At 51.4% G+C, this 12,144-nt stretch overlaps 1 protein-coding gene across 2 annotated transcripts in view; it reads right to left on the bottom strand.

The window, feature by feature from the left end:
* SLC6A1 (solute carrier family 6 member 1) overlaps positions 1 to 12,144 on the bottom strand; it is a 40,177-nt gene that overhangs the window by 16,366 nt on the left and 11,667 nt on the right. Inside the window, exons 1-2 of one of the 2 annotated variants that reach the window (XM_029241591.1) lie at positions 2,330 to 2,563; positions 82 to 411 (exon numbers count right to left, since the gene is read on the bottom strand). In XM_029241591.1, the coding sequence (XP_029097424.1) occupies positions 82 to 319 (238 nt within the window). In that variant the 5' untranslated portion in view covers positions 320 to 411; positions 2,330 to 2,563. Of the gene's footprint in view, positions 1 to 81; positions 412 to 2,329; positions 2,564 to 12,144 lie in introns of those variants that run through there. The other variant, XM_029241592.1, reaches the window with a different exon arrangement.

Here is a 12,144-nt window from a genome sequence, read left to right as displayed (position 1 = left end):
AGCAGGACACTCTCCGTGTGTGTGTGTCGGGGGTGGTGGTGGTGTGCAGACCCAGCAGGAGGTCACCAGGCCAGCACCTACCGCCACCGTTTTTCCCGCAGAGATATGGGAACCTCCAGACGTTGCCCAGCCCGATGGCGTAGCCCACGCAGGACATGAGGAAGTCGAAGCGGCCCTTCCATGTGTCCCGGTCTGGAAGGTCCGCCGCCTTTTTCTGCACCTTGACCACCAGTGTTTTGGGCTTGTCATTGGCCACGGGGACCTCGCTGACCTCCGTGGAGATCTGCCCATCGGCCACCTTGCTGCCATTGGTCGCCATGTCTCGGAGTTTGGACGCAGGGGTCCTGGCAGACGGACGTGTGATGTCAGCCCTGGTCCAAGTGGACAGCAGTTTTGCGGCTCAAGGTCACCCTAGGAGAACAGAGGGATAGTGTGACAGGCACTGAAGGTGTTAAGATCCTGGAGCCGCCCCAAAATAACAAAACAAAATAACCCACAAACCAAGGGACGAAGAGGGCTCTCCCTCTTTTTCCTGCCAGCTCCTGCCCCAGGAGGAAGGAAGATGCCTTTTGCTTCCAAGGTCAGCATGTGAGAATGTGGTCTTGACGTCTCCTGGGCTAGCATCAACGCTGGCCATCTGTGTCACGTGCCCTCCGTTATGTGTCCATGTCAGAGAGTAGCCCCAGGCAACCAAAATTCCAAACAGAAATATTATGTGCACTTCACCTTTGCCTCCCAGGATGCAGTTGGGAGATTTTCTATTCGCTGAGGCCGTAATAGCCAAGGCAGGGTAAGCAATGCAGGATTTTCCTGTGAGGCTGAATAGGGAGGTTTCCTGGCTGCAGCGGTAGGTGAAGGCGGTATGTGAGCACAGACTCTGATCATGATCAAAGTCCTCTTTGCCACTTTGGAGCTGTGTGACTTTGAGTAAGCTTCTTAACCTCTCTGGGCCTCACTCTCCCTATCTTTTAATTTGAGGATGATCGTAGTGGACCCCTTACCGGGCTGTTGTTCTTCACTTAATGAGCACCCAGTGGCTGCAAACAGTGAGGACCTGCTACTAATTCACCAGCAGTCCCCAAGCCTGGCTGTGTTTCCAAGCCATTTAGGAAGCTCTACAAAAACACAGGTCCCCAGGTCCCTCCCCAGATGTGCCACATCAGAATCTCTAGGAGACAGCCCCAGATCTATACTTTTTTTTTTTTTTACATCTTTATCTGAGTATAATTGCTTTACAATGGTGTGTTAGTTTCTGCTTTGTAACAAAGTGAATAAGTTATACATATACATATGTTCCCATCTCTCTTCCCTCTTGCGTCTCCCACCCTCCCACCCTCCCTATCCCACCCCTCTAGGTGGTCACAAAGCACCAAGCTGATCTCCCTGTGCTATGTGGCTGCTTCCCACTAGCTATCTACCTTACGTTTGGTAGTGTATATATGTCCATGCCACTCTCTCGCTTTGTCACAGCTTACCCTTCCCCCTCCCCATATCCTCAAGTCCATTCTCTAGTAGGTCTGTGTCTTTATTCCTGTCTTACCCCTAGGTTCTTCATGACATTTTTTTTTCTTAAATTCCATATATATGTGTTAGCATACGGTATTTGTCTTTCTCTTTCTGACTTACTTCACTCTGTGTGACAGACTCTAGGTCCATCCACCTCATTACAAATAGCTCAATTTCGTTTCTTTTTATGGCTGAGTAATATTCCATTGTATATATGTGCCACAAATAGAACTACCATATGACCCAGCAATCCCACTACTGGGCATATACCCTGAGAAAACCATAATTCAAAAAGAGTCATGTACCAAAATGTTCATTGCAGTTCTATTTACAATAGCCAGGAGATGGAAACAACCTAAGTGTCCATCATCGATGAACGGATCTATACTTTTAACAAATCCCGATAAAGGAGATTCTTAGGCCGGGAGCCCAGCCCAGCCCTCAGGCAAGGAAGGACTACCAGCTTGGATGACCTCTCTGACCCTCGGTCTCCCCCAGATGTTCTACCTACATTCTGCACCCTTCTTACCTCTTTAGTTGCAGAGGCAGCATGGGGTAGAAGACAGCATATGACACTGGATCAGACCTGTCCTGGATTCAAATCTCCAGTCCACCTTTTACCAGCAGAGTGACCCTAAGTACTACTCTTGATTTCTCTGGCCTCAGTTTTTCCACTTGTAAAATGGGGGGGGGGGAATCCTATCTGGCTTGTAGAATTATGGCCAAAATAAACTTTAATGGCTGTGAGGGTGCTTTTCACCCAAATGGTTCAGAAAAGAACTCCTCCATAGATGGTTGTTTTGATTTTGGTTGTTGATGTTACCTGATGGTTTTCTGTGCTGGGTCAGCGCCAGAGCAGCTCCCTCTGCAACCCCTGGGCGAGAGTCTGCAAAGCAGAGGACAGGAGGGACGTTGAACGGACAGACGGGCTGATGGCAGCCCTGGGCAGAGAGCAGCAGGAGTGCAGGAAGCCTGCCAGCATCTGAGCTGTAGATGGGCCCCATGGAGCCACCCAGCAGGGGTGACCACAGCATGTGCACACAGCAAGATGCCAGTCCCCGGCACTGGGAACGTGCAGGAGTGGGCTTGCTGCCCTCGGGACAGTAGTGGGGGTGGGCATGAGGGTGACGTGAGGAAGACGTTCCATAATTTTACCAGAAGGAAAAGAGAAATCAAGAGAGGGGCTGCAGCTCCGCAGGGCCCCGTGGGGAGCCAATGAATGCAGCACATATTTTTCTCCATCCTCCATCCAAACTTGCAGAAGTGTTGCCAAAGACCATGTACGAATATGGGAGAGAGTGAAGAAAGTAGGTTTCAAAACAGTTCATTTAGTGTGACCCCATTTTTGCCCCATCCCCCCAAAACTGTTCATTAAAAAAAAAAATCAAAACCTAAAACACCAGAAGGATATACCCTAAGACATTCACAGTGAGCAGTTTCTAAGTGAGTTGTATTTTCTTCTTTGTGCTTTTCTGGATTTCTATAATGTTCCACATTTAAAAAAAAAATTAAAATACCAGAATAAACTTATGGAACCCTCAGAGCAAACGGAGCACGTGAGCACTGGCTAGTGGGCTCTCAGGTGTAGGAGCTGAGCCAAAGCAACGTGTGGCCCTCCCCTCAGCTCTGCCCCACCTGGGGGCACCCTGTTTGCTGTGCACTCATCCCCCCACCACATGCAGTCCTGTTACGAAACTCTCTTCCTAGAGTTCACAGAGAACCAGACCACCTTTGGATAATCCAAACTTTACCGCCAACCCTGCTTCTTGTTCTCAAGGATGGTCTCAGATGCCCATCTAGGTCCTGGCCTGAGCAGGGGAACATCAGAGGGAACTCCAGACTCGGGTAGGGTGACTGCATCTTAACATCAGGAATGGCAGGAGGCAGCCGATTCTATGTCCACCAGGGAATCTTGGGGACAGAGCAGCCTCAGGAAAGTGGGGAGAGGCTAAAGCAGACCCTCTTTTGGGGGAGGAAGGGTCAACCATTAACTGTTAAGACAATGATGGCCTTAACTGTCTCCACGATTTAACCTTACAGGTACTAGCCTCCATATTTATTCAAAATGATCCAACCACTTTGCACCAGGGCTGGTCACCTGACCCCAGCAAGTCAATCGAGCCTCCTTCCCTAGGAATCCGGCGCGGCGCCGAGAAAGAAGGCAGTCTCTCCAGCGACTTGGGAACTCTGAGGCGGCCATCTTTTGCCCACCTTGTCCTCAGAGCAGCAGAGAGAGTTGGTGTGCTGAGGAGGGAGGAAATCAGAGATCAAACGACAAAGAGAGGGTCTCCAAGGCATTCTACTCTGCGGTTCCAGGCTTTCTTAAGACTGGCTACGTTCCTGCTCTCGGAGTTTACAAAGCATCCCCACGGTTGTAAAACAAATTCCCCATTTTTGCAGGTTGGGTCCGGGGTTCCGGCTACAGTCCTGAATCTCTGCACACACCCCTGTGTCCTGGAGGAACACCAACCTCTGGCCTTCATTCTGGGTTTACTTGTTGATTCTCAGGGAGACTCAAATCAAACCAAACTCTAAAATCTACTGGGCTTTGGAAACTGGTGTGTGCCCTGGGCCACAGGATCATCTGACACCATTCGGAGAGAGAGGTAGAAAGATGGCAGGGCGTGTTGAGCCAGGTGGAACGGGGTGTGTATATCCTTTGAGGGAACCGTTCAAGGCTGAAGGAGGAGAGCTTCGGTTCACCAGGAAGTTTATTCCATCGTCTTCTCCATGAGTATATTGAAGCCCTCTGGAGAGATCAAAGAGGGCGGCTGCTCCAAAGAACTCACAACGAGGAAGACATATGTGCAATTTCCAGAACTAGGGAAAGTATACAGATTCAGCCAGATGTCTGCAACTTCCCTATGAAGAGCCATATAACCATACGTGCAGTTTTCCAGGATCAAGAATGTAAAGCCCGGAATTAATATAAATGATGCTTCTTTGAGGAATCAGACTGAGAAGGCCCTTCCTGCAAGGACCAGCCCAGGCCTAAATCAGACAGACCTTCGCTCCCTCCGACACTTACGTTGGGCGAGTTACGTCACCTCTTTGATCCTCATCTGTAAAATGGGGGGGAAATAATGCCTCCCTCCAAGGGTTGTGGGAAGATAAAATGAGACATGCCTGTAAAGCATGGGAAAGAACACCCGGCTCACAGCGAGGGTGCAGGGAGTTTCAGCCATTATCATCATTGTGATTGCTGCCATCTGTGTACGGATCGTGGCTCTTAATCTCGTGTTCTCAGCTTCCCAGAAGGCCACAGAGATGACGATGATGTAACAACCATAACTGTAATAAGAATAGCAGCTAACATTTATTGAGGGCTTATTATTCAGGCCCTGGAGCGACTTCCAGCATTTTCAGAAGCCAGATATAAATCAATCTTTTAGTCGTCATGGGGAATACTAGCTAATAAAAATGTCAAGCCCTTTGCTTTGGGCTGTCTTTATACCAGCTCGGAGCGGTCTAGCTGATCACCTTGGGCCAGTCAGAAGCCAGCAGTGGCACCTTTGTGTGTTTGGTTAATAAGAAAAAGTATTGTTCTGTAGTAAATAAAATCTGGTAAGAAAAGAAATTCCAAAACATCTCAGCGATGGGAGGAAAATGATAAAAGGCCCCCATTAGTGAAAAAGCCTGGGACCCGGTGCTAACCCAGAGCGGCTCCAGGAAGCGGCCTCATTCACGCACTGCTCAGGTAACTTTAATTCCTGACCTGGCTGGTTCACCTGTCGCCCCCTCCCCCATGAAGAACGGCACACAGAAAGCACAGGCACATGCATGTTCATGGCAAGGGAACGCACTGTCTTTCTAGAAAATTAATGATCTCTGAAGCAGAAGCAACCTTTTCACCGGTGTTACTCTCTCTTTCCTGAAACTGGCACCCGTGCTCTGCAGTGCTGGCGCCGCTCCGGGTCGGAGGATGGCTCTGCGGGTCGGTGGCAGGGAGGCCCCACCTCTCTTTCCTCTTCCTCCTTTATCTGCTGGCGGAGCTGGTGGAAGGAGAGGCCTCACCACCTCAAGATTTGAAGCATGTTTCCAAGGACTTCTTCCAGAGCCTCCCCGTTCTTCCTCGTCAGGTGGCAATATTCTGCAGACCAAGAATCCAGTCGTTCACGTGCCACCATTCACTGAACTCCACCAAAGCAACGTTCTAAATGGTACAGTTAATGTGAGACCACAAGCGACAAGTCCTCTGTATTCACTCACCTTCACACCTTCATTCATTCAACAAGCATTTACTGAGCTCGTTCCAAGAGCTGAATTGGCGATGGGACAGCTGTTCCAAGCGTTTTGCATTCTGAACTACACACTGGTCACCAGAGTTTGAACCAGTGATCTAACAGGTGCCAGCAGAAAGATTTTATTTTGTAACTACATACTGAGAGCCTAATGTGTGCACGGAGCTGGGCTGGATGGTCAGGTGGCAAGGATTAATAAGACAAGGTTCCTGACCTTGACAAGGTCACAGCCTTTAAAGAGAAATAGCTCTGCTACAGTTATTCATAATACTCTATGATAAGTGCTACAAGACTGTATGAACCAGACAGGCCTAGAAGGAATGATTTAATTCAGCCAGAGAAGGTATTCCAGATGAAGGGATGTTTGAGCTGGGTTTTGAAGGTTGCATAGGTGTTCATAGGCTCAAAAAGAGGGAAAGGGCATCCCAAGTAGAGGGAAACACATGAACAAAGGTAGGGAGGTTTGAAGCTAGGAAGTTTAGTTTGTGAAGGGACTCAAAAGCCAGGCTAGGGAACTTAGGGACCAACTGCAGGGATGGGACAGGGGTGACAATGTGATCAAGTTCATATTATAGAAAAAGACTCAGGGAGGCTCTGGGGAGGATGGAGTTAGAGAAAGAGATTCGAGACAGGAAGATGCTAAAGATGTTCCCATGATGCCCCATCCTTCCTCAATGAGCACCATCGATAAAATGGGGCCAAACCAAACAGGAAGAATATGTCTGCCAATCCCTGAATGAGGAAATGCTTTGTAAGGAAAAGAAAACATGTGGAGTTTGGAAGCTCTAGATCAGGAGTGGCAACATGGGTCAAAATTGGCCCTTGGGCTTGCTTTATTTGGCCTGAACAAAATTTTTTTTCAGTTTGAATTAGAAGCCAGAAATGTGATGCTCTAGAATACAGCATTTTAACGAGAGGGAACAGCAAGTGCAAAGGCCCTGAGGCAGGAATGAGTTTGGCATGTTTGCGAGACGGGATGGAGGCCAGGGTCGTGGGAGTCCCAGGGCAGGAGGGGACAGATCTAGTTAGAGGCAGGCAGGGGCTAGATCATGCAAAGTCTCAGAGACCACGGCAAGGAGCTCAGATTTTATTCTAAAGGGGAACGGAGAAAGTGGAGGGTTTAAGTGGTGGTGGTGGCCTGACTTACATTTATGAGTCTCACTCTGGCTGCCCAGAAGAGGCTGCCCAAGAGCAAGGGTGGAAGCAGGGAGGCTCCTTAAGAGCTGAGAGTCCACGCGAGGGATGACGGTGACCTGAACAGTGGCAGCCAGGCCAGAGATGGTGAGGAGTGGACGGGGATCTATTTTGGAGGTGGGGCCCCGCAAACCTTGCTGGAGGATTGGCTGTCAGCAGCCCAGCCCTAGGCCAGATGGCAGGCTGGGGGAGGGGAGCATGTGGCAGCTGCCTTGGACAATCCCCCTCTGTCCTACTGCACCAGAGGGATGGGTGGCTGCGTGGGGTAGGGACCTGGCCAGAGGCAGAAAGGCCAAGGCCTAGTCTCAGGCTGTCATTGTCTAGGGCCAGGGCTGGGCCCAGAACCCACTGGGAGCAAGTGGGGCACCGGGAAGAGCCGGAGGCAGGGAGGGGGGGCACCAGGCCGGGAGGGGGCCGCTCCCTCCCATGACGCTGTGCGCACTCCTGCTTTGTTTTGCTCCCATTCTGTAATTACAGAAATTACAGAGCCTTGCTTCAGAGCCTTGCTGCAATCACTCTACTCCCTTTTCTGTCTTTTTGAAACTCTGCGGTTCAAGAAAAAAATTAATATTGGGTTTGGCAGCATGCCAAGGGGAAACAATACAGTTTATTCTCTCCTTTAGGGAGAAATGCTAGGCTCAGTCCATTGGACAAGGCTTTATTAAGCGTCTGTTGTGCACCCAGACCCACGCCAGCTCCTACCAAGGGAGAAGAGCCAGCATTTATTGAGCGCCTGTTGTGTGCCAGGCATTTCACAGGTGCTACGTCATCCAGTCCTCCTCCCACCTCTAGAAGCCAAGGGCTATTTCTCCCATCTGACAGATGGGGAAACTAAGGCTTGCCAGCCTGAGGCTACTGTAAAGGAGTCTCACATGGCTCAGTGATTCAGAGCCTTGCTACTCAAAGTGTGGTTCTCCGTGGGCAGCATCAGCATCACCATCACCGGCAGCCTGTCAGAAATGCAGAGTCCTAGGCCCCACTCCAGACCCACAGAATCAGAAGCTGCACTTTAACGAGGTCCCAGGGATTCAGGTGCACACGGCAGCTTCAGAGGCGGTAGGTTATGGGTGACCCTGATTATTTCATGGAGCTTGATTCAAATCCCTGTGTGACCAGGGGCTAGATATTTAGCTTGCTTGAGCCTCAGTTTCCTTGTCTGCAAATATGGACCCTTACACTTCATAGGATTGCTGTGAAACTCTGAAGTGAGATAATGCATGGAATGGGACCAGGGAAAGCAGAGGGCCTGGCACACAGGAAGCACTCAATAAATAGCAGCTTAGATTGCCATTCAAAGAGATGAATGGCCACGGAAGTGCTTTGTAATCGAAAAATGCCATACAAATGTGAGGACCAATTAATAGCTGATGATCCAGTGCAGAAGGGTAGAGGGAGGGTGGATTGTGCAGGTGGAGGGCTGGTGCTGTGGGCAGCCCTTGCCACAGATTGCCCTGGAGGTCAGTGACGGCTCCCTGGAGAAGGTGCTCTGATGGAGAAGGGGCAGCTCGAGAGGATCTCCACGGCCTCAGGGCTTAGGCCTCAGAGGCCTGAACCCCGTCTGGCAGTGAGGAGTCAGTCTTTGCCAGGGTGCAAGCTGCAGGCAAAACGGATGGCTGCAGGTCCAGGCGTTAGGCTCTCATCCTTGGACCAGTGCGGCTTGGGGCCAGGACCAAGGCAGCCTCCTTCCTGGTTCAAGTCTGTTCCATGCCACACGGGTACACCTGGCCTATAGCAACAGTCTACAGATGGAAAAAAAGGCCCAGAAAGGGCTGGTGGCTGGTCCAAGGTCACATAGCACATGAGTCATATGACCCTTACAGACCCCCACCACCCCAAATCTCAGCCCCCTGCACACTCTTACTTAAGACACGAAGGAAAGAAGCTTCACATCTAGGTGCAAAGCCCTCCGTTGGTTCAACAAACCTGAGAGGTCATCTGCAGCCCCAGGCGCATTTCCCAGTATTAAGTGTTGAATGCCTCTTCTCTACAACATCCCAGTGTGACTTTCATGTAAGTTACATATTTTCCCAAACTGTTTGTTTTAACAGGAAATATGGCCAATGGTCACTTTACACAGGCCCAGGGCTAGATTTAGATTTTCTAGCCCTTGGCCTGGCCCAGCAAGTGCTAATCACAGTGAAGCTAAAATGATTATTCGTCCCACTTTGCAGATAATGGTACTGGGGCTCAGAGAGGTCAAATAACCTGCCCAAGGTCACACAGGAATTTAGCCCAGGCCCTCTGCTCACCTACCACCTGCCTCCCAGACACTGGCCTGGGTGAAACTCTCTGAAGCGTCTGCCTGCTGGGTTCTGGGGAGGCAGAGCGGTGACAGCATGGAAAGGGGTTTGCCTGGTCCCACAGCCCTCGACAGACGACGAAACCGAGGTACAAGCCCTTCCCCTCGGCCTGCAGCCTTGGAGAGCCTGGAAGTCTGGTTTTCTAGGGTGCCCCCTAAACCAGAATGTACGAATGTACATGTACCAGAATGTACCCCACACCAACAACCAGAGTGAGAAAAAAATCAGGTTTATAACAGCTGGAGGCTTCCTAGACTCATTCAAAGGTGAAATAAGTCATGCTGCTCTTTTCTCTGCGGCTGCACACAGGAAAAAGTCCCCAACTTTTCATTAACAAAAAGGAAAGAGAAAGGAGAGCTCACAGTACGAGAAAGAAGTCAGCTGAGTGCTTAGCTGACAATGCCAGGGCCTGCTCTAAATGCTTTATGGATAGTAAACGGCCGTTCTCACCCCTCTCCCACATTTTACTGATGGGTAAACCAAGGCAGAGGGAGGGAAAGGGAATTGCCAAAGGTCTCCCAGCTAGGAACATGGGGGGCCAGGACTGGAACCCAGGCAGCTGGGCTCCTGTGTCCACACTCAACCAGTGTCTCTAGCAAGGTGCCTGCGGAACTCCTGAGCCCCACCTTTAGGGTGTGGGAGAATGGTAATTCCTTCCAGGGCAAACCCCCAAGGACAAGGCCTGCTGCTCTTTATAGGAAACCCAAAAGAGGCTGCTGACACTCATCCTCTGAGGTCTGGCTTCATGAAAGGCTAACTTGTCCCCATGGTCATACTGGGCAAACCCTGCAGGGGTCCTGGGAGCCGACAAGAGGTCACGTGGGATCCAGGCTGAGCAGCTCTCACCAGGCCCCTGGGGCTGGGGCCCTAACGAGAGTCCCCCAGGAGACAGCCAGCCCCAGGGGTGGCGATCCCCTCTGGGAGTCCCCAGCTCTCCTCCACCTGCAGACACGGCCTGTGCTTGCAGCAGGGAGAGGGCCTTTCTAGGGCCCAGCAGAGGAGGAAGCACAGTTAGCTTCAGACTCTGGAGTCTGCAGACCCCGGTCTGAATCCTCACTCCACACACTACCAGCTGTGTGACCTTGAGCCAGGCCCTTTCCCTCTCTGTGCCTGGGTTCCCTTCTGCGTGAGAGGAGTCAGACTCTGGCCGGCAGCATCCTCCTGACTCCCATCCTCATTCTCATCTCAGCCCCCCTGCCTCGCTCACACAATCAGCGGTTTGCTAACATCTGTCTGGCCGCTAATTGTCCACAATGCCCGACCGAGCACCTCGCTTTGTCGAGGTAATTTTCAATCCAATCCAACCTGCATCAACCTCGCACCTCCAGGGAGCCAGGTCCCACGCTGGGTGCAGAGGGATCGTCTGAGTCTGCCGCCACTGAGCGCTGGGGACAGCTGGGTGACGGGCTGCGTGGATAACCAACATCCATGCAGTAAGTTCTTTCATGGCCCAGATAAAGGGGGCCTGGGTTCAGGCAAGAAACTGGGAGATGATGGCATTTGGGCTAGTGGAAAGGGGACAGAAATGGGGACATTCCTTTTATAATCACAGCTACAGAAGCAGGACTAGAATCCTTGCTCCTAACCACAAGCCTAACTGCTTCCGGTCCATCTGAGGCAGAGAGGACGGGGGAAAAGCATAATGTTTTTAGAGACAGTGAGGGGCCTGGCTTGGTTGGACAGAATCTGGGGTCATTTAGGGAGCTTGGCTGGGGAGGTGGCAGTAGCAGTAAAGGGCTCTGAATGCAGGAAAAGGGGGTGCCCTGTGTCCTGCAATAAGAACAGTGATCATGCCAAAGGTTTATTCAGTGCTTACTCTGTTCAGTGCATCTCATAGATGCTCGTACTTAATTCTCACAGATACGGAGACTGAGGCTCAAAGGAGGACAGCAACTTGCCCACGGTCCCAGATCTGGAGATAACAGCTCAACTCCGAAGCCGATGCTTTTAATTGCCCCTCCCCACAGTGAGTACTGGGAAGGCGGGAGCTTGGGGACCTTGGAGCCTTTGAAGGTGGAGAGATCTGATCTGATGGTGATTTGGCAAGAACCCGTCGGCTGTGTATGTGGGGAGGTCAGGGATGGAAGGACAGTGCCTGAGCTGGGACTGTGGGCGGGGGTGGGGGCCATGAGGAAGGCCCAGTCACTCTACACAACTTGGCTCCTATCCTGATGCGTAACAAATTCTTCTGTCCTACCTCCCCCGCTCCCCTGTCCCCTCTGTACCAATGGGACCTGGGTCTTCAACTTGCTCTGCTTCCCCCACGGCAGCTCACACAGTGCCAGACGCACATCCCGAGTCCCACCCTGGTGGCAGGGGACGTTGTTATTACAAGTCCTCGAGAAATGTCGGCTTCGGAGGAGGTGGCTGGCACCTGTCTCCAAAGCAGTGGTGTGCTGGTAAAAGCTTTAACAAAGGTCTCTCCGGAAAGCAAGCGACAGCCCTGACTGGCGGCGTCTACTGATTTCTGTGGTGTCCATGTTCCCACCAAAGCCTGGTCAGGGTCCACCATGAGGTCACAGGATCAGAAGGAGATGCGCATACTCAGCAAACCTCACAGGCTCTTGATTGCTTCCTGTAAGGAATGCCCTGGACGTCAAAAATGAGAGACAGAAGGAGAGAGGGAGACTGGAGGGGAGCAGCAGAGTAACGGGGAGAAGGGGCAGGAGGTAGAGGGAAGGAAAGAGAAAAAGGAAGAAAAGATGGAGGGAAGGGAGGGAGGGACGAAGGAGAGAAGGAAGGAGACGCAGGCGTGCTGTTGATTTCCTCTGTTCTGCACCAGGCTCTGCTCTGCGATCGCACAGAACCTGCCCAAGACCCCAAGGACAGAGGGAGCCTACGTTTCAGAAACCCCCAGCAGAGCCCAAGGTCGCAAGTGGTTGAAGAGCTGTGATTGGAAGCAG

This window comes from Monodon monoceros, unplaced genomic scaffold, assembly GCF_005190385.1.
Source record: "Monodon monoceros isolate NGI ecotype Baffin Bay Population unplaced genomic scaffold, NGI_Narwhal_1 Super_Scaffold_3, whole genome shotgun sequence".
Lineage (NCBI taxonomy): Eukaryota > Metazoa > Chordata > Mammalia > Artiodactyla > Monodontidae > Monodon > Monodon monoceros.
This window is presented reverse-complemented; position numbering and strand designations above follow the sequence as displayed.